The sequence below is a fragment of the Pholis gunnellus genome, assembly GCF_910591455.1.
Source record: "Pholis gunnellus genome assembly, chromosome: 24".
Taxonomy (NCBI): Eukaryota; Metazoa; Chordata; class Actinopteri; order Perciformes; family Pholidae; genus Pholis; species Pholis gunnellus.
Window position 1 is genome coordinate 3,930,043 of NC_136551.1, and position 27,485 is coordinate 3,957,527.

A 27,485-nucleotide genomic window follows, 5' to 3' on the forward strand; every position below is an offset into this window, starting at 1 on the left:
TCACACGTGCGTGAGGCAACGAGCGGGAGCGGCGATGGGATCAGTCGAAAGCGGCGCCGCAATAAAGCGTTCAGTTCCCCCGTACTCGTGTGAAAAGAGTCTCTCTCGTTTTACGGCCGGAATGCCCACAATGCACCTGTCGCGAATGAACCACACTTCAGCAGGAAGAGAACAAAGCGAGTGCCATTTCTGGGAGAGGAAGTTTTTGCAAACAAATGGGATGGTTAATTGGCGCTTTGGGTGCGATAGGGGCTGCATGGTTGTGTGTGTGTGTGTGTGTGTCTCCAAAAATCGAAACCCGTAATTTAAATGAAGTTGTGGATTTCTCTCCTCGGCCAATTTACAGTAAGACTAAGAAACCCCCGCATGTTGAGGTACGACTAGAGTGGAAAACAAGCAGTCGGTCTCTCAGGGAACCCACTGTGTGTAATTGTGAAGCACTCCACTGTACAGTGCCTCCAAGCATGTTTACTCTAAAGAGGGGGGAGAAGGAAAAAGGAAAAAAAAAAGAAACACACAGAGGCTGTTGAGAAAGTAGCTGCTTAAGTGAAAACGACTTCTCAAATCCCATGAATAAACTGTTAAGTCTCCACACTGCAAACAAGCCGCTGGTAGATAAATGGCTGCAGATCGCCAAGATAATAGAGACGGAAAACGGCAACTAGTTTGCCTCCAGGCATGAAAAAGCAAAGCATCAGCAGAGGGGCTCTGGTTTTCGGTATACGCCGCGAGTGACCAAATTGAAATGAACTTTCTCAGAGTGCAAAGTGGGTAGCGTGGCGTGGCGGGAGGGGGGGGGGGGGGGTTGCACGTTTCTATAAAGACCTGTGTTATTCACACACCTAAAAAGCTGCCCGACGGGTGCGCCGTGTTTCAGAAATGACACGATCCTTTTGCGAGCCAAGTCCACCGTGGCTCGGGGGCCCTCCGACATGAGGAGAACTTATCATCTGATCTTCGCGGCAAAAGCGGAGGTGTGGGGGGGTCTCCAGAGTCCCGTTTCCCCCCGCTTCTCCATTATTAGCTCTGCCAGCCAAAGAGATATTGTGCTCGGTGACAAATGGGAGTGGAGCGCGAGGGCGCAGACAGTGCGGGGGAGGTCCCCCCCCTCCATCTTCACCGCTGCTTCTCCAACCCCCCCCCCCCCCACACGTACACACACTCCACACCTCCTCTCTCGCGATGCCGCCATGTCCTCCCCGATAACCATAATTGTGTTTTAAAGCCCCCTGATTAAATTTCCCAGTCTCGAATGATATTGTTTTGCGATGAATCCTGATGAAAAATGCTTCGCGTTAGGAGATTACGGAGGCTGTGTAGATGCTGGAGGAGGCAGCCGAAAGGTGGAGGCGGAGATGACATTCATCTTTTTTCTTCTTCTCTTTTTTTTTTTTACTTTTAAAGATTCAATGGATGCTAAATGAATCCCTGCCATCACCCTTTTCCTCCACCCCGTCTGTCACCCTTTCTTACGGCTCCTTGCTCCATTTCCCTCTCTTCCCAACACACACCCACAGGTCACACAGACATCATGAGAAGCAGAAGTTTGGCTCGGAACCAAAAAACAGAAAGCCAGCAAAATGTTTTTTAAAAAGTGTCAAACTCTAAACTTCTGGATGTCTCATCCTCTACCATCATAACGGAAGTCTCCCCTCTGAGTGTCACGGTACCTCTCGGGGGAGGCCGATTTTTTTTTCCTTCTATTTTTTTAGAGGTGACACAAAATGCAATCAGGGCGAATGAGAAGCCAGCAAATTCAATAATGGAGGCAAATGAAAATGGAACTGGAGACTCTGCACTTAAGGCGGGATGGGCTCACAGCCCTAATAAGCCCTCTTCTGTCACCGCTTCCCTGCATCTAAATTAACCAGAGGCCCTCCAATCAGCGCGGGCAAACAAAAGAGCCGGCCAAAGAGATGAGGGCGCCGCTGAATGCCAAGCAGGGCAACGAGCGGCGACGAGCGGCGCTGCTGCTGCGCGTGTCGGTGGGGAGATTAGCGGAGATTTGTCAAAGAAGTAGAATCAAATGTTTCTTTACAAGCACTTTCATTTCCACTTTTTAAACGTCGGGCTACTTTTGAAAATCAATTAAAATCCCAAAGCCGCCAAAAAAAAAACACACAAATCTGCAAAAAAGTACTTTTACCGGTCATGTGTTTTTGAAGTTTCATGCTGAGCTTTTTAAATAGGTCGCAGCGACCCAGAGGTCAAGCAACTCACTCGTCAAATAAATTGCCAGGTTCAGTCTCAGAGTATAAACAACTGCAGAATTGCTGCCCCGTGTTGTTTTCGCCACAGCGGCGGTGAGAGGTTGTTTTACGGTGGAGTTACCCTGACGCTCTGCTCTGTTATTGTCCTGGAAATAGTGTTTTGGTACAAATGCCCAAGCGAAGAACGTCAAACTCAAAATTTAGAAGGCGCTGTGAATGGATCAGAGGGGAGCCATCAGGACAGTAAAACTGCTGAGGAGCTGAGCGCGGAGCTTGAAATGTGGGCTATGATTACATGTCCAGGAAAGGTGTGTGTGTGTGTGTGTGTGTGTGTGTGGTTGCGGCGCACAGGCATGCACACACAAACACGGCGGTCATTTTGCAATTCAAATTCGACTCATTACACATTTTCATGGAGCAAAATGCTTAAGAAGTGTTGAAAACAGAGCTAGCCCTCTACATTAAAATTGACACCTACAATGGGCTAAATGGGCAATTTGTCACTTTCTGGCACAGAGCTGCAGCACTCATCCCTTCACTTGGGTAATTTGGGACACACCGACACGGACACACACACACACACACTAGCAAATCAACCATGACCAGCAAATTGCCTCCATCTGGTTCTACAGTGTATTTAGCGTGCGGTCTGGTGAGCCGGTCCAGCGCCACTCCTCCCCGTTCCCCGACTCTACCTTGGGCTTCCACAGATGCAGGGGACAGACGCACGAATCAGTGACAATCATTGCCGATGCTCGACACTCTAATGGATTTGCATGGCAGCAGATCTCAAGAAAGAAATAATGAACCCCAAGAATGCCATTAAAAACTCGCCAAAGTCAAGCAGCTTGCGGACGCCGGCGAGAGAATTAGGACTCAAAATGAACACGCGGGGCAAAGCGTGCGCCACACAAATGTGTTGTCAGGAGGGAGCGTGGGCCTGGTGGCAAGACAAACAAGCAGGCGCTTTGAATATAATTATTGTGAAGCGAAAGAAGAAAAAAACGTCAACCACAAACAGCAGGTTTTTTTTTTTTTTAGCTTGATGACTCTGCAGTTTTTGGGGGTTTTAAGAACGCTTCCACAACCCCATGTGGCCCCGATCTACAGACAGACGTATCACCCTTCAATCAATGATGACACACACAATAGTCTGGTCACAAGGAATCCTAATGTCCTGAAAAATGAATTCAGCTCCAATGAGCTCGTTTGATGAAGTCATGGCCATTTGATTTGATTAAGTGGGATTTCCAAGGACTGTTAAGTGGAAATTGAGACTCATTCAGCCTCATCACACACCACCTTCACTCCGAGCACTTTGAGCCAGATTAGGAAAGTTGTCTCTGCGAAAATATATTGTTGGGCACAATGTTAAAGGGCGTCTGACCTTCACTCTTCACCGTGCAATTATTACATTTAGTCTGTTACTGGCAATTTTTTGATATTTTCTTTTTTATTTCTTGGCGTTTTTGCTTGATATCTCACTTTCTTCAGCTTCCTCTGCTACATCGTCCACATCCCGACCTCCTCTCCTCCATCGTAAACCTCACAGTTGGCTCGGAGCACGAACAGCAAGAGCAGGAGCCGCGACTAAAATCACTGACCCACTTTGCTGCAACAGATATCCTTATTAACCAATCTCTGCCGCTGAGCTTTCCCCCGCTGAGAGCGGCGACTCGCTCTGCATCGGCTGACTGAACTTATCTTGGCGCATCATTGGAAGCTGTTGACATGAGTAGAAGTAATTCCTGACTTCCTACCCCATGCTGAGCCCCTAAGGACATGATTGGACATTAAACACAGGATTGGGAAGATGGGCGACAGGGGAGGTTCAGGGGGAGGCTTTCCACCTGCTACCTTACACAGAGTTACGGACTGAGGGTCCATTGTCTATCGGGCAGCTCAGTTAGCCGGGGTCAGCCAGTAGATGTGAACCCGAGCATCAAAGAACGGTGCACGGGGCAGCAGACACACCACCCCGGGGGGACTATTACCATTCCATTAGAGGTCCTCCCAGACATGCCTTAGCCACTAATGGAGACAAACCCGAAGCCCCCAGGGTCTCCTCGTCAAAGGATTTAAAACAAAAAAGCACCAACGGCAGCGCGGCACTGACAGCACTACACTGATGTAACCTTAGCACGGGCATGGCATGACAATGACTCCTGGGTGGAAGAGTGTAAAAAAAAAAAAGAAAGAAGAAAAAAAAATGACATCCCCATCGTGCGTCTGCATGTCAATGAATGTCACCTTTCTTTAACGAGACGTGCCTCGCCGTGTTCCCCCGCCTGTGTCTTTCAGGAGAAACAGGTAGCAGCTTATTTTCTTTGGCTTTGCAACTGGGAGTAGCTCGAAATGTGCAACAAAGACACGGCTTAACATGAACGTTCACCTGAGAGACGTCTTTGGGTTGCTTTACATTACTTTCTTGGTTATTTTGTTTTTTTTTGGTGTTCCCGCACTACAGAAAAAAAGGGGGTGAAGATGAAAGAAAGCAAAAGACTAAAGCTAAACTTTATTTCGCGAGCAGACTGAGGGGCTCGCTCGCCTCTCGCACATCCACGACTGCAGCACTTTCTGGAGTAGAAGAGCAGCGTTTGAAGCTGGGAGATATGTTTTAATCATTTGGCGCCTTAATGATGACACTGAATTCATTATTAATGGGCCCCATCCCTCTACTCTCCCTCTTCCACATAACAGTCCAGAGTCAGAGTGGGTATTAGCATTAGCCGCTTTTGCTCTATTTGATCTTTCTGTAATTACACCACTTTTTGGAGATCAGACCCACAAGCTTTATGTTAAATAAAGAGGCCCTGAAAGTATGTTTTTCTTCTATACAAATTCCACACACAATTACTTTTTTAGCCCCGTCTCTTTTTTCAAGGACGGAATCTGGAATTCTTCTGAATCCTGACTGTATGAGATGTACAAATGTGGCCAGATGCCCCTCAAGTATGAGCGGAGGAAATAGGGGCGAGCATGGACGGATGTAAAGGCAACACCATGTCAGCTGTCTTCATGTGAGCTGCGGTGCTTGTAGGACAGTGATTTTCAACCGCTGTGCCGCGCGACAGATCGGCAGGTGTGCCGTGGGAAAATGTCCAATTTTCACTTCATGAGAACTGCTCAGCAATCCGTTTTTGCAGTTGAAGTGGAAAGAGCACCTGTGCACATGGAGCCGATAGACCTCCAGTGTAATGACGCTCTCAAGGCAAAGTTTGACTCTGTGGGCGCTGCCCAGGGTCCAAGCTTCATCCCCGAAACGATGCCTTAACTCCGCCTCCATGCTGCCCAAATGCTCTGCGTGTTTGGAAGCACATACCTGCGTGAGCAGCTTTTCTCTGTGATGAAGAGTCTCACTGATGCACACCTTTGATGTGCTGGATCTTTATACTCTCCGCTGAGGGGATTTACTGTACGGATCAAATTCAGCCTGTATGACACTTCTGAAAATAACACGTTCAAAGTAGTTTTCTTAGTTTTTTACATTTTAAAATTAAACATTTACTGTAGACAATTGGTGTGGATATATAAAACCATGTTGTGTGTATGTTCATCGTAATAACTTCATGCCATATCAGTGTGATCTACTCCTCAAACATGGAGACAAATCTCCATTTGTTTTGCTGATATCGCTGAGCATCGTAACTGTGAGCCGGTAAATCAATAGTCATGCTCCGAAAATGAAAATGCACGTGGGGTTAATTATAATGAAGCCCATTAATCAATTCATCTCAGCAGCAGCATGCTGTTGGCAATTTGGCCCAAAATGCATTCAAAGTACTCGCAAAAATGCAGCAATTAGCACGACAGCCGCGCTTAATGATTAGCTTTAAATTGGGGGGGATGTTTGGGTCGCTGCCAGGTTGCGAAACCATGGCGGTGTCACTACAGTCCCAGTGAGCGTTAAGGAAAGCAAAACAGGTGAGAGAGAGGCCGAGGGGGGGGGGGGGGGGGGGGGTCGGAGAAAAAAACGGGGATGGCAGAGCCGGTGCTTTGCTTTCTGCGCACGAGCACGCGTGGGGTGGGGGGTGTGTGTGTGTGTGTGTGTGTGTGTGTGTGTGTGTGGGGGGGGGGGGGGTTCACTGCTGCCAGATGGGAAGTTGGAAGTCAGAGCTCTCTTTGGGGCCCGCTGAGCCATTTGGCCCCCATCCAAATGTGCAATTTCACAGGGTAGAAAAAAACACACAAAAAAAAAAGAAAAAGCTCACAAACAAAGCAAAAGTTAAGCTAAGAAAGAGGGTGAAACTGGATGTGAACACCATTTCATAGACGCCACCTCATCAGCTCTGAGAGGCTTGTGGCTGGTGTTATCGCCACTGCAGCGCAGCATGGGATAATTAGCACTGCAGAGCCCATGTGTTTGCGTGTGTGTGTGTGTGTGTGTGTGTGTGTGTTAGGGTTATTAAGGCTTACAAAAAGCTGCAGGGGCATCAGAGGGGGGAGGCCAAACAAGTTGATATCGGGGGACTTTCTTCAACACAGATTACTGTACATCCCATACTGTACGAGACTGCACAGCGGTGTGCATCCTGACTCCACAGCCAAATTGAATTCCATGCATTCGGTGGACTCCCCACTGTGGAGTGAATCCACAGAGGGATGAAGCAGCGGTGAAGCTGTTGTTTAATGTATTGCGTGCAGCGAGGAATGCTGAACATATTATCGCGCGGGCACGTACACATCCCCTGCAAAATTAATTACGCGTGCATTTCTTCATACAATGAATCCAAGCAAATGTGCACGGTAGCTTACGTAGCATCACCGAGAAGGGGAACATTATCTGCTGGCCTATTGTGAGCCTATTTAAAAAGAGAGAATTCACTATATTTTCTTTTTTCTGTCGTCCCAGGTGAGGAAGAGTGCAGGGAGGAGGAACAGCGCTGATCAGCATGCACGGTTGCTGGCTTAATTACAGCGTCGGGGTGCACTGGGATCAGACGCGGTGGACTAAAAAAGCCCAGCGATGTGAGGCACCCGTCCTGAGGATGTGCTGCACTAGGAGATGTGTGGCCAGACAGGCGGGGGGGGGGCGGCGGAGAGTCGCAGCGGTGAAGCGCAAGTGAATTCAGCCGAACCGCGATAAAAGCGGCCTCCAAAAGGTTGCAGGAAAATCAGAGATGTAGATTACACGTTGTGGACATAAATAATGCAAGGGATACCAAGATGCCTCACTTATATTCCCCCCCGCCCGCACCTTTCCAGTTGCATACATTAAGAAAAACATCCAGATCTTTACACGACATTTACAGAATGACGAACCGCGTCAATGCCTCGTTCCCAGAAGCTCTTGAAGGACACTGATCATGCAACACTTGAACCCGAGAGAAAACAAAAGCACCTTGGGAGCACAGATGAGCACAGGCAGGAAAGGGTTGCACCAAAACATGCAAACGCATCAAACGTGGCAATGATGCTTTCAGTCCAAGTTATTGAGGAATGACAGAGAACAACCTTCCATGGAAGAAGGGAAAAAAGGAAGAAAAAAGGAAGAAAAAAGGAAGAAAAAAGGAAAGCTACCTATCATGAGTCGGACAGGAATAAAGATCCTCTTGGGCCTCCCCTACTTTGTAGGAGTAGACCAAGTGGAAGACGCCCTCCTGCTTTACCAGCTCAGGGTGTCAGCATGCCCTTAAAACTCCCAGGAGTCCTTTATCGCTGTGTTCAGACTCCATAAAACGCTGCTTATTACACTAAATCTGTCATGTGCTTTAGTATGGATCACAGTTTGATCCCCCACCATCAATCAGAAAAACACCACGGCAAAGTTAACGGCATCAGAGCCCGGGATGAATCTCTGCCGTCCAACTTTCTCAACACTGATGGTTTTAACTCATTGGCGAGTTGACGCCCCGACGTTTTATAGGCGCCTGATTCTCGTCCCCCAAAAAAGTTACAAAAGGGTGGTCAAGGACTGCAAGACACATGACTTCTGTTCTACAGTGAAATTCATTTGGTTCCTCGGTGAAACATTTGACACAAAATTGGCCGCAGGAGGAGGGCAGGATGGATGTAGGATGGATTGCAGTGCCCACTGGAGAGCGGTGTAAAGCGGGCAGATCGATGCCAGAGAAGACGCCTCGGGCAGAAATACAACAAAGGGGGGGGGACGCAGCCGAGGCGTTCTGGTGCCTTGGCAGTTCAGGGCACATGCAGTCCCACGCGGTGGGTCCACGGCGGGATTGAGCTCCGGTTTGTTCCCCTTTCCTTGTCTCATCCTGTGACACTCTCCTCTGCAAAATCAGAACGAATTATAAAGAGGTGCTACATGTAGCAGTTTTCACCGTATTAAACAATCGCAGGCGAAGAAATTACTTACGACACCTCGGTATGAGCAAATTGTCGGGAGGATTGGCAGCTTCTCGAGCACCCGTCTTTGTTCTTTGGCTGTGCTTTAGAGGACATACGCGTTGGACATGGTTTTTCTTTTTTTTTTTCCCATTGGCCATTTTGTGAGATGCTCTAAAAGATTAAGCTCCATTCGTGCTGGAAGAACGGAGCTCTTTCCCTGTCTTTCCTGCCACGAATAAATCCGGCGAATCTCCCTCCAAAATCAGACAAAAGCGTCCCACTCTCTGCTTCATCGTCTTGTCGACAAGTAATTAACAAACATGTCCAATGTGGTAAGTAATGAGAGGAGTAGAGGGATATGGCATGAAAACGAGGTGATTGAGACAACACGCTTTCTTTTCCTCCAAGTTCAAAAGCTCTTCCTTGACTCTCTCAGTGATGTTTACACATTCAGTACATCCCTTCAAGTGCTGACACCGTCTCATACAGCCTTGGACACGTCAACTTTTTCTTGGACCTCTATTTCATATCACAGCTTCTCTCTGTTTACCATCTTCCCTGCCACTCCAGACAGTACGGCATCAAATAAAGCACAACAAAAAAAAAGAAAACGCTGTATGAGAAAAAAGAGTGACCCTGACCGAGCGCCACTGCTTCTCCTGAAGATTGCATGTGACAGTTGTCCCTCAGCCAGAGCTTCTCCTACGACAGGCTTGTGTTTTTCCTCCCGGAGCGATGGTAATGCTGCCGCCCAGACGGGGACCAAAAAGGCCACACCTGACTCCTGACGGGCAGGAGGAGTGTGAGCCTTTTTAAGCGGCTCAATCTGTGCGAATTACATGTCGGATTTATACAGTTATCTCGAGATAGCAAGAGAGAGGAAGATAGGATTCAGCAGGAAGACAGTGAAGCAGGCACTCGAAAGGAAGGATTTTAAAGCCGGCAACAGATGATGGTGTTTGCTGCTGTTATTCTGACAGGAGTTGGAAGGTTACTCCACCGCTGGGTAACGGCAAAATGGCAAAGGTCCACTGATGCAGAGGCCATGACTCAAAAGGTCTGATACCGAGATAAAGTTAACGCAGACAAAAGCTACCCTTTACACATGTAATCCACTGCAGCGTATTCCCTCTCCCATGACAACAAAAAAAGAGAAAGAAGATAAGCTGTTACATAAAACCAAGCACAACCACTTTCAAAATCTTACTCCGTGAAAAAAGCTTATTGAGTGTGTAAACAAAAATGTAATTAATGGGGAAACACAGGCCTTTGCGCAGACATTTGATCTCTCTATATAGCAACAGAGAAGATTAATTTGCCAGGGTAGCGGATACGTGGCTTCAAAAGTTGAGTTCCAATTTTGTGACTTAATTAAAAAGGCTCCGCTGACGCTGTACATGTGGGTGTGAAAACAAGTCAAACACAAGCGTTTTGAGGGGAAGGAAATGGCCATGTTTTCAAGGCACGGTGCTGAAAAAGTGGATCCCTAATTTACAAAAAGACACAAATAAAATGAAACATTGGTGCATTTTTCCCCTAATTTTTTCCCTAATTACACAAACCGCCTCCTTCAAGTGAAACAAGCGAAACAAGTTGTCCTCTGTGAACTACGGCGACGCCGGTGAAATCGTTCTCACCTGTGAGGTTGCGCAGGCCCAGCTGCCTCAGGCCGTAGTACCCGTCCCGCCTGTAGTTGAGGAAGATGGCCAGAGAGTAGCGACCCTCGTACAGCTTGGTGCCGCGGACGATCCGCAGGTTCTCCAGCGGCAGGTAGTCGAACTGGTTGAGGGCCACCAACACGTAGCCGGTCACTTCTCTGATCGACTGCGTGGAAAGAAAAACAGAAGAATATATCGAATATGTAAAGTGAGGCTCAGGTTCTTGATAAACAATGGGAAAAAAGATTAATTAATTAATGTTCGCCTTTGTATTAACCGTCAGTCTTTTCCGAACCATCGGCAATTGTTTTGTATTGCTTAACCCTTACCAGAAGTTACTTGCTAGAACCACAATCATTCCATAATTTGATCGACTGTTGTTGCAAAGTGGTAATTATGGAGCAATCCAAACGTAATCCGTGGTTTTGCAGAACCGTCGACCTTATTGTCTGGCGATAGAGTTGGTTAAAAATAAACAAAAAACCCCAAAACTCTTTGTGGGAAATGATGATATAACTTCAGTCTGTGATCTAAACAGTACTATAATAATACTTTATCCACCACCACCTCCAACTCTTCATTTTTCAACGTCCACACCGCCTGTTTTTTTGGCCCTGACCGCCTCATTGAACAATCGGTAATTCATTCCTCTCAGCTTCTGTGCATGGAGCATGTTATTTGCATTTTGAAATGTCAAGCTCATGAAAGATTTGGACATGGAGCCCAAAGTGGTTCAAATGTCAGCTCAATCGCAGACTGATTGCACTCCTCTGATTACGTTCTCCCAGCTGTTTTTTAAGGCTAGAGAGGTCGGTGATACTAGCAAATATGACATTTGTAGAGCCGATAAGCAATCCCACCTTTCAGAACAATATTTATGAATCCAAATGAAGTACATTTGTGTTTGATGTGATGTCTTGTAGGTGTGAATGGAGTCCTCAAGAGATCTAAAACTAAGAGAAGAAAGATAATTTGGCGGCAGTTCAAGCTTAAAGGAGTTGGCTGAATGCCTGACTCACTCACACACACACAAACACACACACACACACACACACAAAACACAGAAATAGAGAGCTTGAGTGTGCCGAGTGCCTTGCTGAAGAACATGGCAGACCTCAGCTATCTGCCTCATCGTGCATCAATTGACCTTCTCAAAAGCCACGAAACAAATCGGGCTGATTACCTCAAAGTTATTCACTTGACGAGGCCCAATTAATTCAACCGCAAAAGTCGGACTGAAGGACGGGTTGAAGGAGAGGATTTTTTGAATTGTCCGAATTCTCAAGAAACGTGCGGGTTAAAGCTCAACGACACACAGCGCCGTGTCGTTACAGCGACAGACAACAGCAGAAAGCTGAGAATTCTGGCAGCGTATAGTCTTCGCATATACAGCATCGTTGCCACATAGCTTGATGTGTGTGTGTCCGTGTGTGTGTGCGCGTGTGTGTGTGTGTCTTCTAAAACATAACTTATTCCCTTGCTGCAACAACACCCTCTCTGTGGCCATGCAATATTCATCGGAGTCCCTCAAACAGCAGCCTGAGCTTACACACACACACACACACACACACACACACACACACACACACACACAGACACACACACACACACAGAAACTCAAACACGCGCAGCATTTGTTGAATGTCACACTTACACATTTTAACGGCCACCACTGACAGGCCTAATTACAACTCTACATGTAAAAGTGTATGTTAGGGAGGGGGGGTTGGGGGGGGCAGATATGATTACATGGTTCAACACTGGCAGGCTTGGTTTGCTCTTTCTTTTTCTTCAGGTTTTGGCGGCACACACACACACACACACACACACACACACACACACACACACACACACACACACAGTCGACCGTGGGCAAGAGGCGTCACCAAGTGCGTGTCAAATATATTATCTCCCCCATAGCTTCCTGTTTCCTCTGCACGCGACCCCGTCTCCTGCAAGGTGTCGTTCCCATTCCACTAAAATTCACCCTCAATTTGAAACGGTTTGAAAACAAGTGGTTTAGGTTGTAAACACCCCCCGTGAAATAACATGGATGTATGGTAACGTAACGATCAGGAGACAGGGCTGCTGTACAGGTGGGGAGACCAACCAGTAGGGGTCATTAGTGCAGCAACAAGGATACGATCCCTCACCGGCGTCCCACAAGTGACCACAACAGCGTTTTTTGGATCTGTTGCGTAAAGCAGAAACACTGTCATGCCTTCAAACACTCATAAACCTATCTTTAAAGTCCAGGGTATGAATGGAAAAGGCTTATGAAGCAGCTATACAGACACATCCTAATGACCAGAGACAGGCCCGATGATTGGTTGGGAGGGAGGGAGGCAATGAGCAGCGCGGGGTTGGATTGGCTGCTGACCCCTGAGGGGACGCTAGTGGAGACTGACAGTCGGGCCGCCGCATGTGGAGGGCCTGCGTCTCGCGGATAATAGCAGGTAACCGAGAGTTTGCTTCTATATCGGGCGCTCGGCATACGCGCGCACCTGCTGAGTTGGCGTATTGGAGCGCGAACACAATGGGAAGGAAAGAGACACTGGAGGTGCTTATTAGCAAGATTACAATGTGTCAATCACCTGTGGAGTGAAGGAACAACATAATAAAAGAGAGGAGTAGGATTCATTTCAGCCGAGGCTTTGATTAGCATACTTATTGCGAAAAGGGTTTCTATTGTGAGGCACTCCGCCGCCTGTCAAAGCCCCCTCGGTGAAATCACTCTCTGTCATATGTTCTGTGATTTTGTTTGAGAGTTAGCAGGGGTTTGCGCAACTTCATGCAACTCCGTGCAACTCCGTGCCTCTAAAAATAAAAGTGCACATGAGCGGGGCCCTTCTTCTTCTCCGGGGACGTTGTTGATCCGGCCCCGCGGTTGGAAGTCGTGCCGTTTCATCACTCTGAACCCGCCGTGGCCCCCCCCCGTGTTTACTGCTCGGGGGCCGGTGTGCCTCGATATATCATTAGCTCCGTCATAACCCCAGGAAGCCTGCCAGGGGCGCTGTGACTGGCAATGGGGGAGGGGGGGAGGGGAGGGGGGAGGCGGGGGGGCTCCTCCGCAGCCCGACCCAGCTGTAGGCATGCACTCGGCTGCTGGCAGACTCCACAGTGCTTCCACTGTGCCCCCTTCTCCCTGCCAACCTCCGGGACCCGCTGGCAAAACCAAAGAGAAACTGTTTCCTTGTTGCTTAGCAACCGGCGGAAAAGCCTTCCAGCGGGAGCAAAGGGAGAGAGCAGGCAGAGAGAAAGAGGAGAGAAAAGGAAAAAACAAGTCTTAGAAAGTCTTTGTTGTAATTTACCTAATTAAATTAAAGGATTACTCTGCCCTTTCTCAGTCATTTTCTTTCCCTTTTACACTATTTAATTTCCCTCCGTTGCCATAAAATGGGTTTGGGGTTTTTTTTTTTTTCTTTCTGAAAGCTCTCTAAATCAATATTTATGTGCATTCCTCTGGACTGGAGGGAGGAGGGAGGCCGCAGGGAGACAAGAAGGGAGGGAGGTCGGGAGGGAAGTGCACACAAACACCTGCGTCAAACCTCCGCATCGACTGCGCCTCCGTTTCAGCATCACAAACACAGACGCTGAAGGATGCCGCTCGGAGAAGCCGGGTGTTGTGCTCAGACTTAACGAGGGGGGGGGACAGTCCCCTTGAATTTTCTCTCCAAAAATACACTCCTAACAAGGTGACTGCGAGGACTCATTTAAACCAACAAGGTGCAGGAGCCATCGATCGCTCAAACACACACCTCATTCCCATCATCCTCCTCTCAGATGACTCTTCGCTTGTGACATTAGAGTCCAGAAGTGGCTCAAAAAAGGGAAGAAAAAAAAAAAGCAGCGACATCTTTACGCAGTCCGGCACAAGTACAGGTTATTATTTTAATTTCGACTGAATCTTTTGACTGCAGCTTGAGTGCTTTCTCTGTTGTGAGAGCCACAAAGGGGTTTTATGCAGAAATTCACTCACACATTTTACACAATCACACACACATACGCAAGCCTCAGATGTTCCGATAACCCCCCCCACCCACGCAGGGAAGAGAACACACCGCCACGAGGCACAGACGAGAGTCGGTCGACATAGGTCAACTACCCGTGATGCATTGCAAGTTTAACGTTTCCTCTCGCGCTTTTCTCCATCAATCGCAGGCAATTAGCGGCCTAGCGTGGAGCACTCAGTCAAGCAGAATGCTGTGCGGTCCCGACAGGCTGGTTTCCTTTTCTTGTTACGCTTCACCTCAGGGCGATGCGTGAGTTTCGCATGTTGGGAAAATTGCTCTTTGCATCTGCGGGATACATCGCGCGGAGGCCAAGGCTGGGGCGCCAAGAGTGCTTTATCTACTCCACACAACATAATCAAGATAGAAGGCGGCTGTGCTGTCTTGGAAACAGAAACGAAGCTGTGAGCCGCTGCGCTCAGGCACCTGTAACCTCTTCCAGATATGTGGAGATGTTCTCAGAGTCTGGCGGTACGGAGACACACTCGCATGGTAAGTCGGACTGTGAAGGAGGAATATTCGTATTGAAATGAACCATAAACGATCTCGCAAAGTAAAGAGTTATGAATCGAGACTGGCTTCAGCACCAGATGGTGAGAGTAGAAGCATGAGAGGTGAATTAAAGAGGTTCAAAACAAAGTGACGTGTGGCTCGCCAGCATTCAGGATCCTCCAATTATAACTCAAATACGCCTCAACAGACACTTATGTAAGCTAATTCACCAAACTGTGTGATGTTTTTAGGCTAATAGCCTGTGTGTCTACCAGCATTTTTTTTTTAATTTTGCAGATACTCAGGGAAACATTGCCAACGCAGCCGATAGATTTGCATAACAATTTTGTAATTTTCCCAAGATTCGCCTTCGGGGCTTCATCCCAGATTCAGAAGGAAAAACGCTGCATTAGAGAATTTAAGTGGAAGAATTAAGAGAGATTTGCTGCACGTTCTGAATCTCGATACCCTGAATATTACGGGTATTATGAATCACCTTTTATTCCACCTACTGGAAAAACCCCTCTTAATGCGGCCGATTGGTCAACATTCAAGAGGATCAAGGTGAAGACATTCAAAGTGAATGTAAGATGAATAAGATGTGGAGGAAAGAAAGTCATCTTTGAGGCCACGAAACCGGAAACCTGACTTATTTACGACAAGATAAAAAAAGATATTCTGCATAAAGAAGTAAGGAGCAGCAATGGTTGCACATCCAGCGGTTCACAATCCAGGGGTCATAGAAAAACATGGCGGTGCAACATGGTGGTCTCCGTGAAGAGGACCCGCTCTGTAGATATACGAAGGGCTCATTCTCAGCCCAAAACACAACAATTCTTAGTTTCAGATGATTATAGACTAATGAACACATAATATCTTATTCCATGTCTGCTCATAGATCCCCAGACTCCCTACGCTGCACCTTTAAGTACAGACATGACTCGAGTAAACCTTTACATCCGTTTTCCTCGAGCTGTAAAACGTACAGATGGGCAAAACAAATGAACGGTAAACCTGAAGAAAAAAAACCTGAAGCTCTCAAACCCTTCTATTGATGTAATTTGGCGCCCATCTGTACGTCTCACTCTCGCGACCTAAATAAATCATTATGTCTAGATTTGTACTTTGCTGTGATCCAACACGACGCTACTGAGGGCTCGATCCAAGTGGGTTTGTATCCACCGCGGAGTTAATTCTCTCTTATTTATTTCCTCAAATGTAATCTACTCTGGTCTCTCTCTCTGACAGTTCGCTTTCATCAGGCTAAGCCGATTTGGATAGACTCTTAAAACAACTTCAGCGGGGTGAAGCCGCTATATCTAAAAAAAAATAGATAAACTAAAACACGCCTTTGTTATCGCAGAATAATGAGGTATTTAAGTCACGCTCGTGAGAAAACAACGTTTGATACCTCGAGATAACGATGTAATTCAATTGTTATCTCGGGATAGCAAACATAAGCACCACAAACGGCTACGTTGCTGTGTTTGAGATAATGAGATAGTTAGGACGTGGCCACGTGAAAAAACAGTTTGATATCTGGAGATAATGACACAGACAACTCGCAATCTCAACACGGCACACCCGGAAAAATTGTAGGAGGCAAAATACTAGACAGCGAGAGTCAAAAAGAACGGCACCACAGACGGAGGACGATTGGAAAGCAAAAGGATGGAGAAGAACAAGAGAGGAGTTGAGGGTTAGGAGGCGCAGTGGAGTGGGGGCATTTGCAGGAAGTGCACAATGATAAGGGGAAGGGAAGTGGAGCACAGAGGAGATTCATTTCAAAGCATAATTAATAGTGCACCTGTTCCTGTCATCTGGATGAGTGAGAGACTAAATGAGGTGGATGGCATGAGATAGAGCAGGAGGAGGAGGAGGAAGGATTCGGTGAAGGAGGAAGAACAGGAGGGGGGGGAGGGCACAGCAGAGAGGGAAAGGAGAGGAGGAAGTGTGGGGGGGGGGAAGAAGAAGGCATAATGCAAGGTAAAAAGTATAATGACACCATTATAAAATACAAGAGATGGGACACATATTATGGTGATTATGGCTCATTTCCATACATATAGAGCACTCTGCCAGTGAGTCAAGGAGAGTGCAGCGGCGCATGTCAGCGGCAACACTGGCGTCTCTCAACAGTTTGATCCGACCGGAGCGCCGGCGCAATCTGACTCCTCCACACGGCAGCAAAGTTAATGGGCGGGCAGGGACCTGTTTACCAATTCGCTTCAACGAGCTCAGTGAGAGCGCCGCGTGCACTCCTTCACCTCGTGCGACTGTTGGGCTGCTAAGTATGCCGAGAGCACTCGGGTGTGACATTCAAGATTTTAGAGAAATCCTGCTTAAAAAAAAAAAAAAAAAAAAAAGGAAAAATCAAGGCCTTTGAGAGAAGGGCCATTGACTTTGAAATAAATGAAAATCCAGCTGCATGAAATGTCACCGTGGAGATGAGTGAGTCATTCAGGCACAGGTATTTGCGCAGAGCGCGGGAGATTTCTTTTTGTGCGAAACATCTCGAGTTTGGTTGAAGGCACCCTGAGGTACTCCGCTGAGATGAATCAACAGGGTGAAAAGTCTGCAGGTGTGTGTGTGTGTGTGTGTGTGTGGGGGGGGGTAGGGGGTGGGGAGGCGGGGCTTTTTTTGCTCACATCAAAAAACGGAAACCACATCAAATGGTGAGCGAGCGTTTTGAACCCACACACAACTTTTCATGTCGGTGGTGCGCAGCGGTTTGAAATCCACTCCCTTTAAAGGTATTTCAGCTTCTCCACCGGCGCATTAGGGGAAAAGGGAAAGTTAATTTCTTGCTCGGCTCAATCAAAGGACTTCAGTTGGACGGGCTTTCAGTGGAGGAGCATCGACTGTTTAAGCCGGGATTGTGAAAAAAAATACCAGTTTTCGTCTAAGTTGGAAGAAGGTGAACTTTAGTGATATTTATTATTTATTAAAAAGTCTGGAGCTCACTCATCTTCAAGGATTCTTATTCTTCATTTTCTTAATTTAGATGTTAAGTAAAGAGAGAGGAGACCAAATGTGATGGTACAAAAGGAAAGGAAATGAACTTTCTAAGTGCAATTTCCTTAAGTAATTACAATGTAATAACATTGATTCATGCAATGAAGTTTGTCTCTTTCTTATGATGGATCACGATACCCAGGTTGCTGCTGGACGTGTTTTCAGAGTCAGATACAAACACTGACATGTTTCAGTTTCAATACTGCCAGCTAGCGTTGACAATGACTTTGGGATGACACACTGGTGTGTGTGTGTGTGTGTGTGTGTGTGTGTGTGTGTGTGTGCTTCCAGCAGCTGCTGTGCTACTGGCTTTCGGCGCTGATATTTATTGTCTTGGACAGCCCCGACAATCTCATATGAGCCTGTTTCACGAGCGGGCGTCCGTGAGGCGTCTGTGTTGTCAAGACGCATTTACAGTAAAAGACCCTGACTCTGAAATCAAAATTACCAAAGGGGAAAGTTTGCCGCACATTAGCCGGCCAAACTACAACAGTGACAGCGGTGGTACAGTATCTGATCCTTCAGCCGCAGTGAAAACATTAATACATAACTCATGAGGCAGGGCTGTTGCAGCATCCCAGCAACAGTCGCGTGGCGTATCGCATTATGCTGTAGCCTTTGGGGACCCTACATAATGCAGTTATGTGACAAAGCTAGTGCACGTCAGCCACAGGCTGGCTTCTGCTCGCTTGACAGTAGCTATAGTGTGGGGGGGGGGGGGGGGGGGGGGGAATAAAAATAGTGAGCGGCATGTTATCTCCTATAGCACCTAGCTCCTGTATCTCATGGTTAAGATGCTCATTATTCATGGTCATCCCAGTTTAGGACAGAGATTTTTGAGGGCTGGCAGGGTCCCCGAGGGGGAGGAGGAGGGGCCCCGACGACGACGACGACGACTCCAGGGAGAGCGGGGAGGAAGGGGGGAGCTGAGCGGCCTTCGAGGACCAATGTCAGTTCACTTCTCTCGGGGGAGAAAAGGTGCTTAGCGGCCCTTCCAAGTGATTGATGATCAGGCCCGGCGCAGAGCTGGGACGCGGCCAATCGGGAGACTTTGCTTGGACAATTAATGGCGACGGGGGAAAGACGACAAATACATATGAATTCCCGGAGTGGAAGATTGTGGATGTCTCCAAAATGCTACTATATACTCCTACATGCATGATCATATGTTCATGGTACCATTATATTCACACGTAACTATTCTCTCACAGTCTTCTACCGTTTGGTGCACCAAAACGGTAGAAGACTGTGAATAGATTGCGGCCAGGTACACCAGGCAGCTGTGGGACTGATTACAGCCATGTCAGATTTGATCTGTCTTGTCTCTTTATAAAGTGTGGGCATATGTGTGTGTGTGTGTGTGTGTCTGTGTGTGTATTGGTTAAGGAGGGTATTTGTCAGCCATTTTGCCTCAGTCGAAAATGATGGCAGTGGCATCATCAGCAGTTATGAAGCACACCACTTTTCGGCGGTAAACTACTTCATTACCCTGGAATCAAATTCCCCTAATCAGAGATGGATGTGTGTGTGTGTGTGTGTGTGCGTGCACCGGTATGTGTACGTTACAGGCGCATCCATGCGTGCACACGCGGGGTGGGTTTTGCAATATGAATCAAATTGACTACATAATGAAATCACACATGAAAAATGACAACACAAAGATCGCTCAATTTGGCTGCAGCACGCCGGCTAAGTGAAAAGACGGAATGCACCTTTACAGTCCGTCTGAGGCCCAAGTGGTTGCTGCTTCCCAGCCCGTGCATATGCCCACGATATCTTAGCCCATCAGCAATTATAAAAAAAAATAATCTCCTTTCTCCATATGGGGGTAAAGCTCATCACTATGGCAGCCATTTTTACTTTTTATAGCTTCGTTCATACGTATTCAGGATCTCCAGGATTTTTTTTGCCGTGTAATATTTGCGCTTTGCGTTAAACATTTCCCTTTTTTTTTAGCTATAGATATGAATCCTATGTTTTCAGGCTTGTTTTTGGCTTCTCTCTCAATAACTTATTGAAGACCTGAGTGATGCACGTCTGCAGTCTTCTGTTCTGTTCAGCTCTCGGGCTTTTGGTTGCAGACTGGATCAGGAGCAGAGCGAGAGAGAGAGAGCGCGAGAGAGAGAGAGAGAGAGAGAGAGAGAGAGAAAAGCCGCCCGGCAAAAAACAAATACGACGGCACTAAAATGTAATATTATCTGTAAAACTTTGTTTGCTGAAACAAAGAGACTTTTCACACTGTGGGTTCCAGCCGTCCGCGGGCATCCAGCAGCAGAGCGGATTACCGAGTAGAAGATAGGTTTTCTGCCAGTTTACGTAACCAGCTCCTGAGATGTGTTCTACCTGCATACATACTTATAGAATGTACGATACACTAGGTGATAATAAAGGGCGTGGACTTGACAGTAACTAGGAATAACAGTCATTTAAAGTTGAATTTGATGATTTCGGCGGCCAGTGTGGACAAAAATGTCCGTGCGTGTTTCCACGAGTTCCACCGACTCGTGTGCTAAAGATCCGCATCAGTCCTGGTTCTCCTGTGCCTCCCTTCCCTCCAACTGGCCCGGCTGTGACCTCGGGCCTCCAGCAGTGTTGGCTCCCAGGGAAGCGGGCGGTTATAGCTCCAGGCCCCCGCAGCCACAGATAAGAGGACAACGCTGATGAACGTGCAGGTGAAAAATCATTTGATCACTCGAGTCATTAGCATTCATTATCCGGGGACCATGAACGTCCGTACAAAGCTTCGTGCCAATATATTTGGTCGTGAGATATTTCAGGCTGGAACCAAAGCGGTGGACCGATCGACAGAACCTTCCTCAAACAATAACTTTCAGACATTTATATGCTTTGAATTTAAAGTCGGCTCCTCGAACATCTATCTCACCTCGTTTGTGCTCTCCTTGTGCCAAGAGGGGGGAAGGCCGGGTGGCTCGAAATGGCACGACCGGTGACGCACATGTCTCCTAATAAGACTGCACTGGGAGAAACTTTAAATCAGGCTGAATAAGAAGCACTAATGGAGGCAGGAGGACAACAATAGCAGACCCGTATTAAAGGTATACTACCGCTGATGACACGCTGGGCTTGTCCCGGCCCTCACATTTTGGGGTCTTTAGCCCCACTTCTGAAAAAATGCCAACACCCTGCCGCACACATGACCCGCACTTGATGCTCACGCCTCCTAATTTCCATTTAGCGGTGGCATTTAGAGCTAAACGTATTCCACCATCCATCAAAGTCTGCTGCGGTTCCAGCTGTCGGTGCACGACGAAGTGTCGGATTTCATGTTTGTAAAAGTGCAATATTTCCCTTGGTGACGTCATAGAGCGGCTTACATTGTTGCTTTATGTCACATTGACGATGTTGTAGTCGAGGGTGATTTGAGATAGAGATGCAGATGTTTCTGTCTGCTATAAGAGAGGAAAACAACTCTCTTGACTTTCTCTGCGAATGTGATTTTCCTCCGGCTCTTTGTGTTCTCTTTGTGCCGCCGTCCTTCCCTCAGGGATAATAACACACGCGTGTGTGCCAAAGCGAGAGACTATCAAACATGTTTAGCGCCGCACGTCACGCGCAACTTGGAGCTGGTATGCAAACACGCCACTTTCATCAACAATGGAACTCTACAGAATCGAGGACATTTACATTTTGTTGGGTAAACTGTGCGAAACATGCAATCGCACAATTCGTATGAATGATTGATGTGATGTAATATGCATCCATAGTATGTTCCGCTATTCTCTGCGAGTTGTTAGTACTCGCAGAGTTTTCCCAGATTTCCTGGATGTTTGGGTTTCTTATCGAGGTAGAACTTAGAGGACACAGGTTGCTGGTCGCCCTAATAATCCCCAAAAGTTGTAGCCATAACAACAATGAAGGAAAAGCCCCGCTACACACTCGGAAAACACAACTAGAATCACGCCTCGCGTTTTCATGCCTCCCCCAACCGGTTATATGTTGCAGTTTACATCCATGTCTGTGCAAAATAAATCATTTTATCCTATGAGACATGTGTGGGAAATTGCCATAATTAGCATATGGATTCTTGAGCTACGCCTACAAATGAGTTCTGTGAGGTCACAGTGACCTTTGACATCGCGCTCACAGTAATGGAAGGGAAACATGTCGCCTTCGGCCAGAGCTGCAGTCAGTGGAGTAATACGAGTATAAATATATTGATGTCTTCGATTATTTACCTCTTTGTAGATGCAAACATCCATGTTGTCATTAAACCCACATTAGCATTAGCATCAAATTAGCATTTGCATTAGCCAAGGGACAATTCAGGAAGTTTTAATATAGTTCTCACTAATAAAACTGTTTGCACCTGGTAATGGTGTTAACTGATGATACAGTAACACTGGTGTGGCTGCTTTACGCTCAGAGGAAGCTAACTGGATTGCTTGTAGAGGAGGGAAAGAAAGACACCGTAAGCGCTTTATCCGTTCCTCTCGGCCCCGTGCATCTGCCGCCATAATTTGTGATAATGACGGCATCCCAGCAGGGCCACTCTGCGCAGAGTGATTCTGAATTGATTCAGTGCATTAATTACGCCCCTGTTACGCCGGTGTCATGGACAATATTTTACAATTTGATAAGCAAAAGACGAGCCGTGGGATCGTTTTGATGAATTGCGAGGGTTCCGGCCGCGGCGCGCTTTTATGGTCGTACCTTTTAATTTAACGGTAATCACTTTCCCCCCATCCGCGCCGGGGAGGCAGCAAGACTTTAATTTCACCTCCGAGACCTCCGCTCTGCGCCCGCGTCTGCTTTGATCAGACTGACAAAAAAAAAAAAAATGGCGTGCAGCCGTCCGCACACACCCGACGCGCAACACGCAGACAGGAATGAGTGGGCAGGACAATACAAGACAGCAGGTGCTGTGTGTGCATGTTTAAAAGTGTGTGCTTGTGTGCTTAATGCATATGTGAGTGTGCAGGTATTCTGTTGCTCCGGCATCTCTGGACAGTTCTCTGGTGGAGCCACAGAGACAAACCAGGAGCCCACTAATGAGCAGGAGCCAGCGTCCCCGGAGGCCAAAAGACACCCCGACATCCAAACTGTGAGGCCGCAGCTCCCACAGGAGTCAGGTCTGCTGCACCGCAGAAGAAAGACGGCCCTTTTGCTGCTTGGATGCCCGATGCTAGCTGGTGTTTATCCGTCACAACACACAGTTTGCCTGACGGACAATCACAACGACAGAGAGTGTGTGTGGGGGATCCGTCTGGGTTCATCTGTCAGCCATCAGGATGTTTTAGCTTGTTTTTGTCCCTCTGTGTGGCTTGAGGGAAGACGGTGGTGGGTGCGTAAACAGACGCACAAGTTGTAGCTCAGAAGAAATGGGCAAATCTCTAAGACGTTTGAAAGGAAGTCTATAATAATATCCTTTTATATATTTAATTTGCCTTATAAATATGCTAGATAGCAGCAATAATCTAAAAACATTTGGTCCGTTTGAGGTTTTAGCAGTATCTAATAAAACACTTGTTTCACGTCTAAGTTACCTCACTTCCCTTCTGGTTAACAAATACATTAAAAATCAAAAGAAAAACAAATACAACAATGTAAAATGTTAAGTGGTACGTCTCTCTCGGACTTGGACACCTCCACTACCCCACAATTAACAGTATATGAGGTACATCAGCGTTGTGCCACTGTGATCTGGCAGGGTGCTTGGCTGGAGCGAGCAGGGTGCTAATTTTCCCAGCGTTAAGAGCTGTAATTATGCAGACGCTGCAGGGCGCCCGCGAGGCGCTAACAGCCTCCCGTTCCAGGCGACAGTCCCAACCTTTTTACGAGCTCCTCAACTGGTTCAGAGGCTAATGAAACTGTACGATTCGCCCCGGATCGCACGCCCCTCTCCAACCCGCCGCTCGGGATCACGGTGTCATTATTTTTTGAAGTGGCCCCGTGACGGCCATTGTGCGGCAGCCTTTCTGGAGAGCAGGAACAGAGGGAGGGAGAGGAGCACTTGACCTCCTTTGCTGGACTTGTCCTCTACCTCTCTTTTTGTCTCCTGCAGCACAGAGCCAGACAACACAGAGACAGAGAATCGTGCAAAAACAATCTGGCTTTAAAAACACCACGTTCCAATACACTACAATGCTAAAAGTACATGAACACTGGGCCGTTAGGAGCCAGTCCAGGGGGCACGTTAATATGGTTTCTAGTTCTGCTGGTCCACCTCGGGGACGTTCTTCTAAAACCAAAACCATGGGGCTTAATTTGCTGCCACAACAGCCTCCGGTCTACTTCCCACAAGATGTTGGACGTTGTCTGCGGGGATTCTGCTCCCATTCAGCCACAAGAGCATCAATGAGGCCCAAAACTAATGTTGGCTCACAAGGCCTGGCTCGCATTTGGCCGGCCCAAATCCTCCCAGAGGTGTTTTGGTGGGTGGTGGGGGTTGAAGTGTCTTTATGCCAAAAAAAAAAAAATGACCCTGAAGGACAGACAGGGTGCAGGACGTGTGACAGAGTGGAGTCTGAATTACTGCCTCGCAATAAATTAATAGCACGGAGTCGCACTCTGAGACGGAGAGAGATCCGATGAGTGCTGAATAATGACGCACGGGGGGGAAAGCAGTAATCTCCGACTAACACACTGATCCCAGCAGGTTAGAGCAAGGACACGGGAGAAGAGTAAAGATTGCACACTGGAGCTGATGAAGTCATGGATGAAACGTTTTTGCCCTAATATGTGAACATCTCCACTCCTAGATAAGCAACCGTCACCCTCTGTCAGCGCATCCTGTAACCTCATTTGGACTCAACACCTCCGCTAATAGAACGTCTCGGCGGCACGCTACAAGTCCATCAACACGCGCGCACCGGTAACTCGCGAAGGCGGGGCGAGGCAGCCGAAAGCGGCGGCCTCCGCGGCAGATTTTCTGAGGATGCACGCTTTGAGAATAGCTGAGCCGCAAGAATTTTCACTCGCAGCCGAAAAATACAGCCCAAGGAAAGCGGGAAAGCCTTTGGTGCGAGGAGTCTCGTCTTCCCACCTCTGTTGCCTGGCTGTGCCGAACTGAACTCGCGGAGCCACGTTACCGAGAAGGGTTGGAAATGAGTGCTTGTTAAAAAAACAAAACAAAAAAAAAGCAGCATCTCTCCTTTTCTCTCCCGTCTCTCTGGGCTGGTGTTTGAAGGAGATAAGCTCTGTAAAGAGTGCCTCTGTCTGCATGTCGACACAGAGCATACACCACAGTGACCGTGTCATTCGTCTCTCTTTATTGTTTCTGTCCCAAACTTGCGATATAGATTTTAGACTCTAAAACGCACACCGTGGGACGTGTGCGTCTCCGTACGGGGTCCTGGGACGGACCCCCGGACCGCCGCCCCCCCCCCCCCCCCCCCCCCCCCCCCATCCCCCCCGCTCTCAGCTGCGGCCCTGGCATCGCGCCACGTGTTTCGCGGCGCTAGCCGGGCAGATTGATCCGGCTTTAATGAAGAGTCCCTCGGCCTCGGTGACATCATTAGCTGGTCGTGGGCCACTGCAGGCCACTTGGCGCAGCTCCCCGCTTCACTTCTGGGAAAATGGGTCATTCGGAGAGTGACAGACAGATAGTGGCCAGGGGAGCCGGCCAGCAGAGCAGACAGAGGGGGGGCGGTGGGTGGGGGTGGGGGTGGGGGGGGGGATGGGATGCCAAGAGACAGCGCAGTGATGGCCTTCACACACCTGTGCCTGCATTCACAAAACATTTCATCTCTCAAGCAAAAGTACTTCTGAGGAGCCCTGAACAGTTTTAAAAACTAAATCAGAACACGGATTCTTTCCCTGCTCTGGCTCAAATGGAGATGGAGGACTCCTCCTCCTCTGTGACCTCTGACCTCCGCGAGTGTGTAGATTTAATTATTTGGCAGTAAACATGAACATAAAAAGCCACAGACTGTGTTGTTTCGCAGTCACAAGTAATTCCTAAGGAAAGCAGTCGACAGCGCTGGTCAACTCGGGTCAGTCGAGGTGAAATAATGCAACCAGACAGTAAGACAGTGCGTTTTAAAAACCCAACGGGGCAAGCTCCACCCATGTGGTCCTCATAGCTGGATAAAAGAAACGCTCAGATTTATTTGAGGATATAAATTGAACCAGATCTGATACAGACTGGGCTATAAAACTAACGTTATCACACCTCTGGTCCTCTCGCACTCCGCTGAGGGGAGGCAGAGAATAAGGGGAAAGTCAAAGACATGTGCTTCGGAAGAAAGCTGGACCTGAGGAGGCTGCGGAGCCACCTCATCCATCTAACTGTCAGCATCTCACCAGGCAAAAGTCCTCCTGTGTGTCCCTGCCCCCCGCTCCCTGCTCCCCCCTCCATCCTCCTCCTCCTCCTCCTCCATCCCTGCCCTGTGTCGCGCCCTATCCCTGCTCCCTTCCTTATACACACAAATATATGCAGGCACAAACACACAGCCCTGCGGCACGGTAGCTAAACATTGTAATTTTAGCACAGCAGCTGTTTTTGCCTGCCATAAAAGCGACAACCCTCTAGCTCTTCTTCTCCCCCCCCCCCCCCCCCCTCCTCCCTCCTCCATCTCTCTATTCTCCCTCCTTCCCTCCATCCACAGCGCCTCAGTGCCAATCCCCGCACAGCCTGCAGCTCAGAGTGCACGCGTCTACCTGGCGCGTCTGTTGGAATGTGGAGATGATACGCGTGCGCGCGCCGACATTGAACTTTGCGTGAACCACTGTGTGTCGCGTCACGTCGCAGACAATGCAATATATAGTTGCAGAATGAATAAAAAGCTATTACAAAAAAAAGGTGGCTTCTAAATTTAATTGTCAAGTCTTATTTTAGAGGCGCTCATTTTTCAGAATGTCATTTTTTTTTTTTAAATACACTTTCGAATCGCACACAATGAAATGGTTTGATCGTCAAACTACCCACCCTCACAGTGTGGCACTCCCAGCTTTAAGCAATCGGGCGGGGGTCTCTCCGTGTTCTTGTGACCAATAGCGTGATAGCCACAGAGTTTCCATGGCAACCGCATGACTCCCGAATCCTGACCCCCCCCCCCCCCCCTCACATCCACTTAACAATCCCCCAGATGCCTAATTGTTTCCCTAATGATGCCAGGCCTAATGGGACTGTTTATGATATTCATTTGATAGCGCTGGCCCAGTAATTAGACTCCACCTCACTTCATTAAACAGCAGGGAGGAGGGACGGCAGGTACAGTATGTGACCGTATAGCACCAGTGAATTTTAAAGCACCGCGCCGATGACAGCTCCACACCCAAGAGAGCACTGTGTTGGAGAGGAATGGCACTCTACATTCACAGCGCTCATTTGCCTGCGACGACTCAAGGACATTTCCTCCACAGTAGTTCCTACCTGTGCTCCTCATCATTAGCTCCACTGTACGTGGTTTAGCGGCGTATCGCTGCGATGAGTGGACGGAGACAAGAGGCTCCGTCCGTGGCGCTGAAACAACAAACAGGTAAACAAACCAGAGAGGGGGATTTTCGTCGATCGTACCTTGAGGAAGGAGAGGTTGCGGTTCCGATCGATGCTGGTAATCTCCAAATTGCCCATGACGACCTCGCAGTTCTCGTAGAGCTTCTTCAGGGTGCGGTACTGCTGGTCCAGGTCAGACAGAGTGCTCAGCTTGTTCTCCGTGCCGGGACAAACTGGAGACAAGAGACGGGGAACGTTGTGTCACTTTAGAAGGCAATTTTGTCGTAGGCAGCGAGTGGGCACGGTAAATTATGATGACAACATTCCAAAAAAAAAAAGTTCAACCTCGACGGTCCGAGCCAAAGAACAGCAGATGTCCAGAATATGGAATTAAAATGCAAGCGCTTGTGTT

At 48.0% G+C, this 27,485-nt stretch overlaps 1 protein-coding gene across 1 annotated transcript in view; it reads right to left on the reverse strand.

Annotated features, from left to right (window-relative positions):
• LOC306715613 (receptor tyrosine-protein kinase erbB-4-like) overlaps positions 1 to 27,485 on the reverse strand; it is a gene marked incomplete at both ends in the record, with an annotated part of 174,725 nt that overhangs the window by 58,288 nt on the left and 88,952 nt on the right. Inside the window, 2 exons of the mRNA XM_079186035.1 lie at positions 10,139 to 10,325; positions 27,155 to 27,306. Of these exons, the coding sequence (XP_079042161.1) occupies positions 10,139 to 10,325; positions 27,155 to 27,306 (339 nt within the window). The remainder of the gene's footprint in view (positions 1 to 10,138; positions 10,326 to 27,154; positions 27,307 to 27,485) is intronic.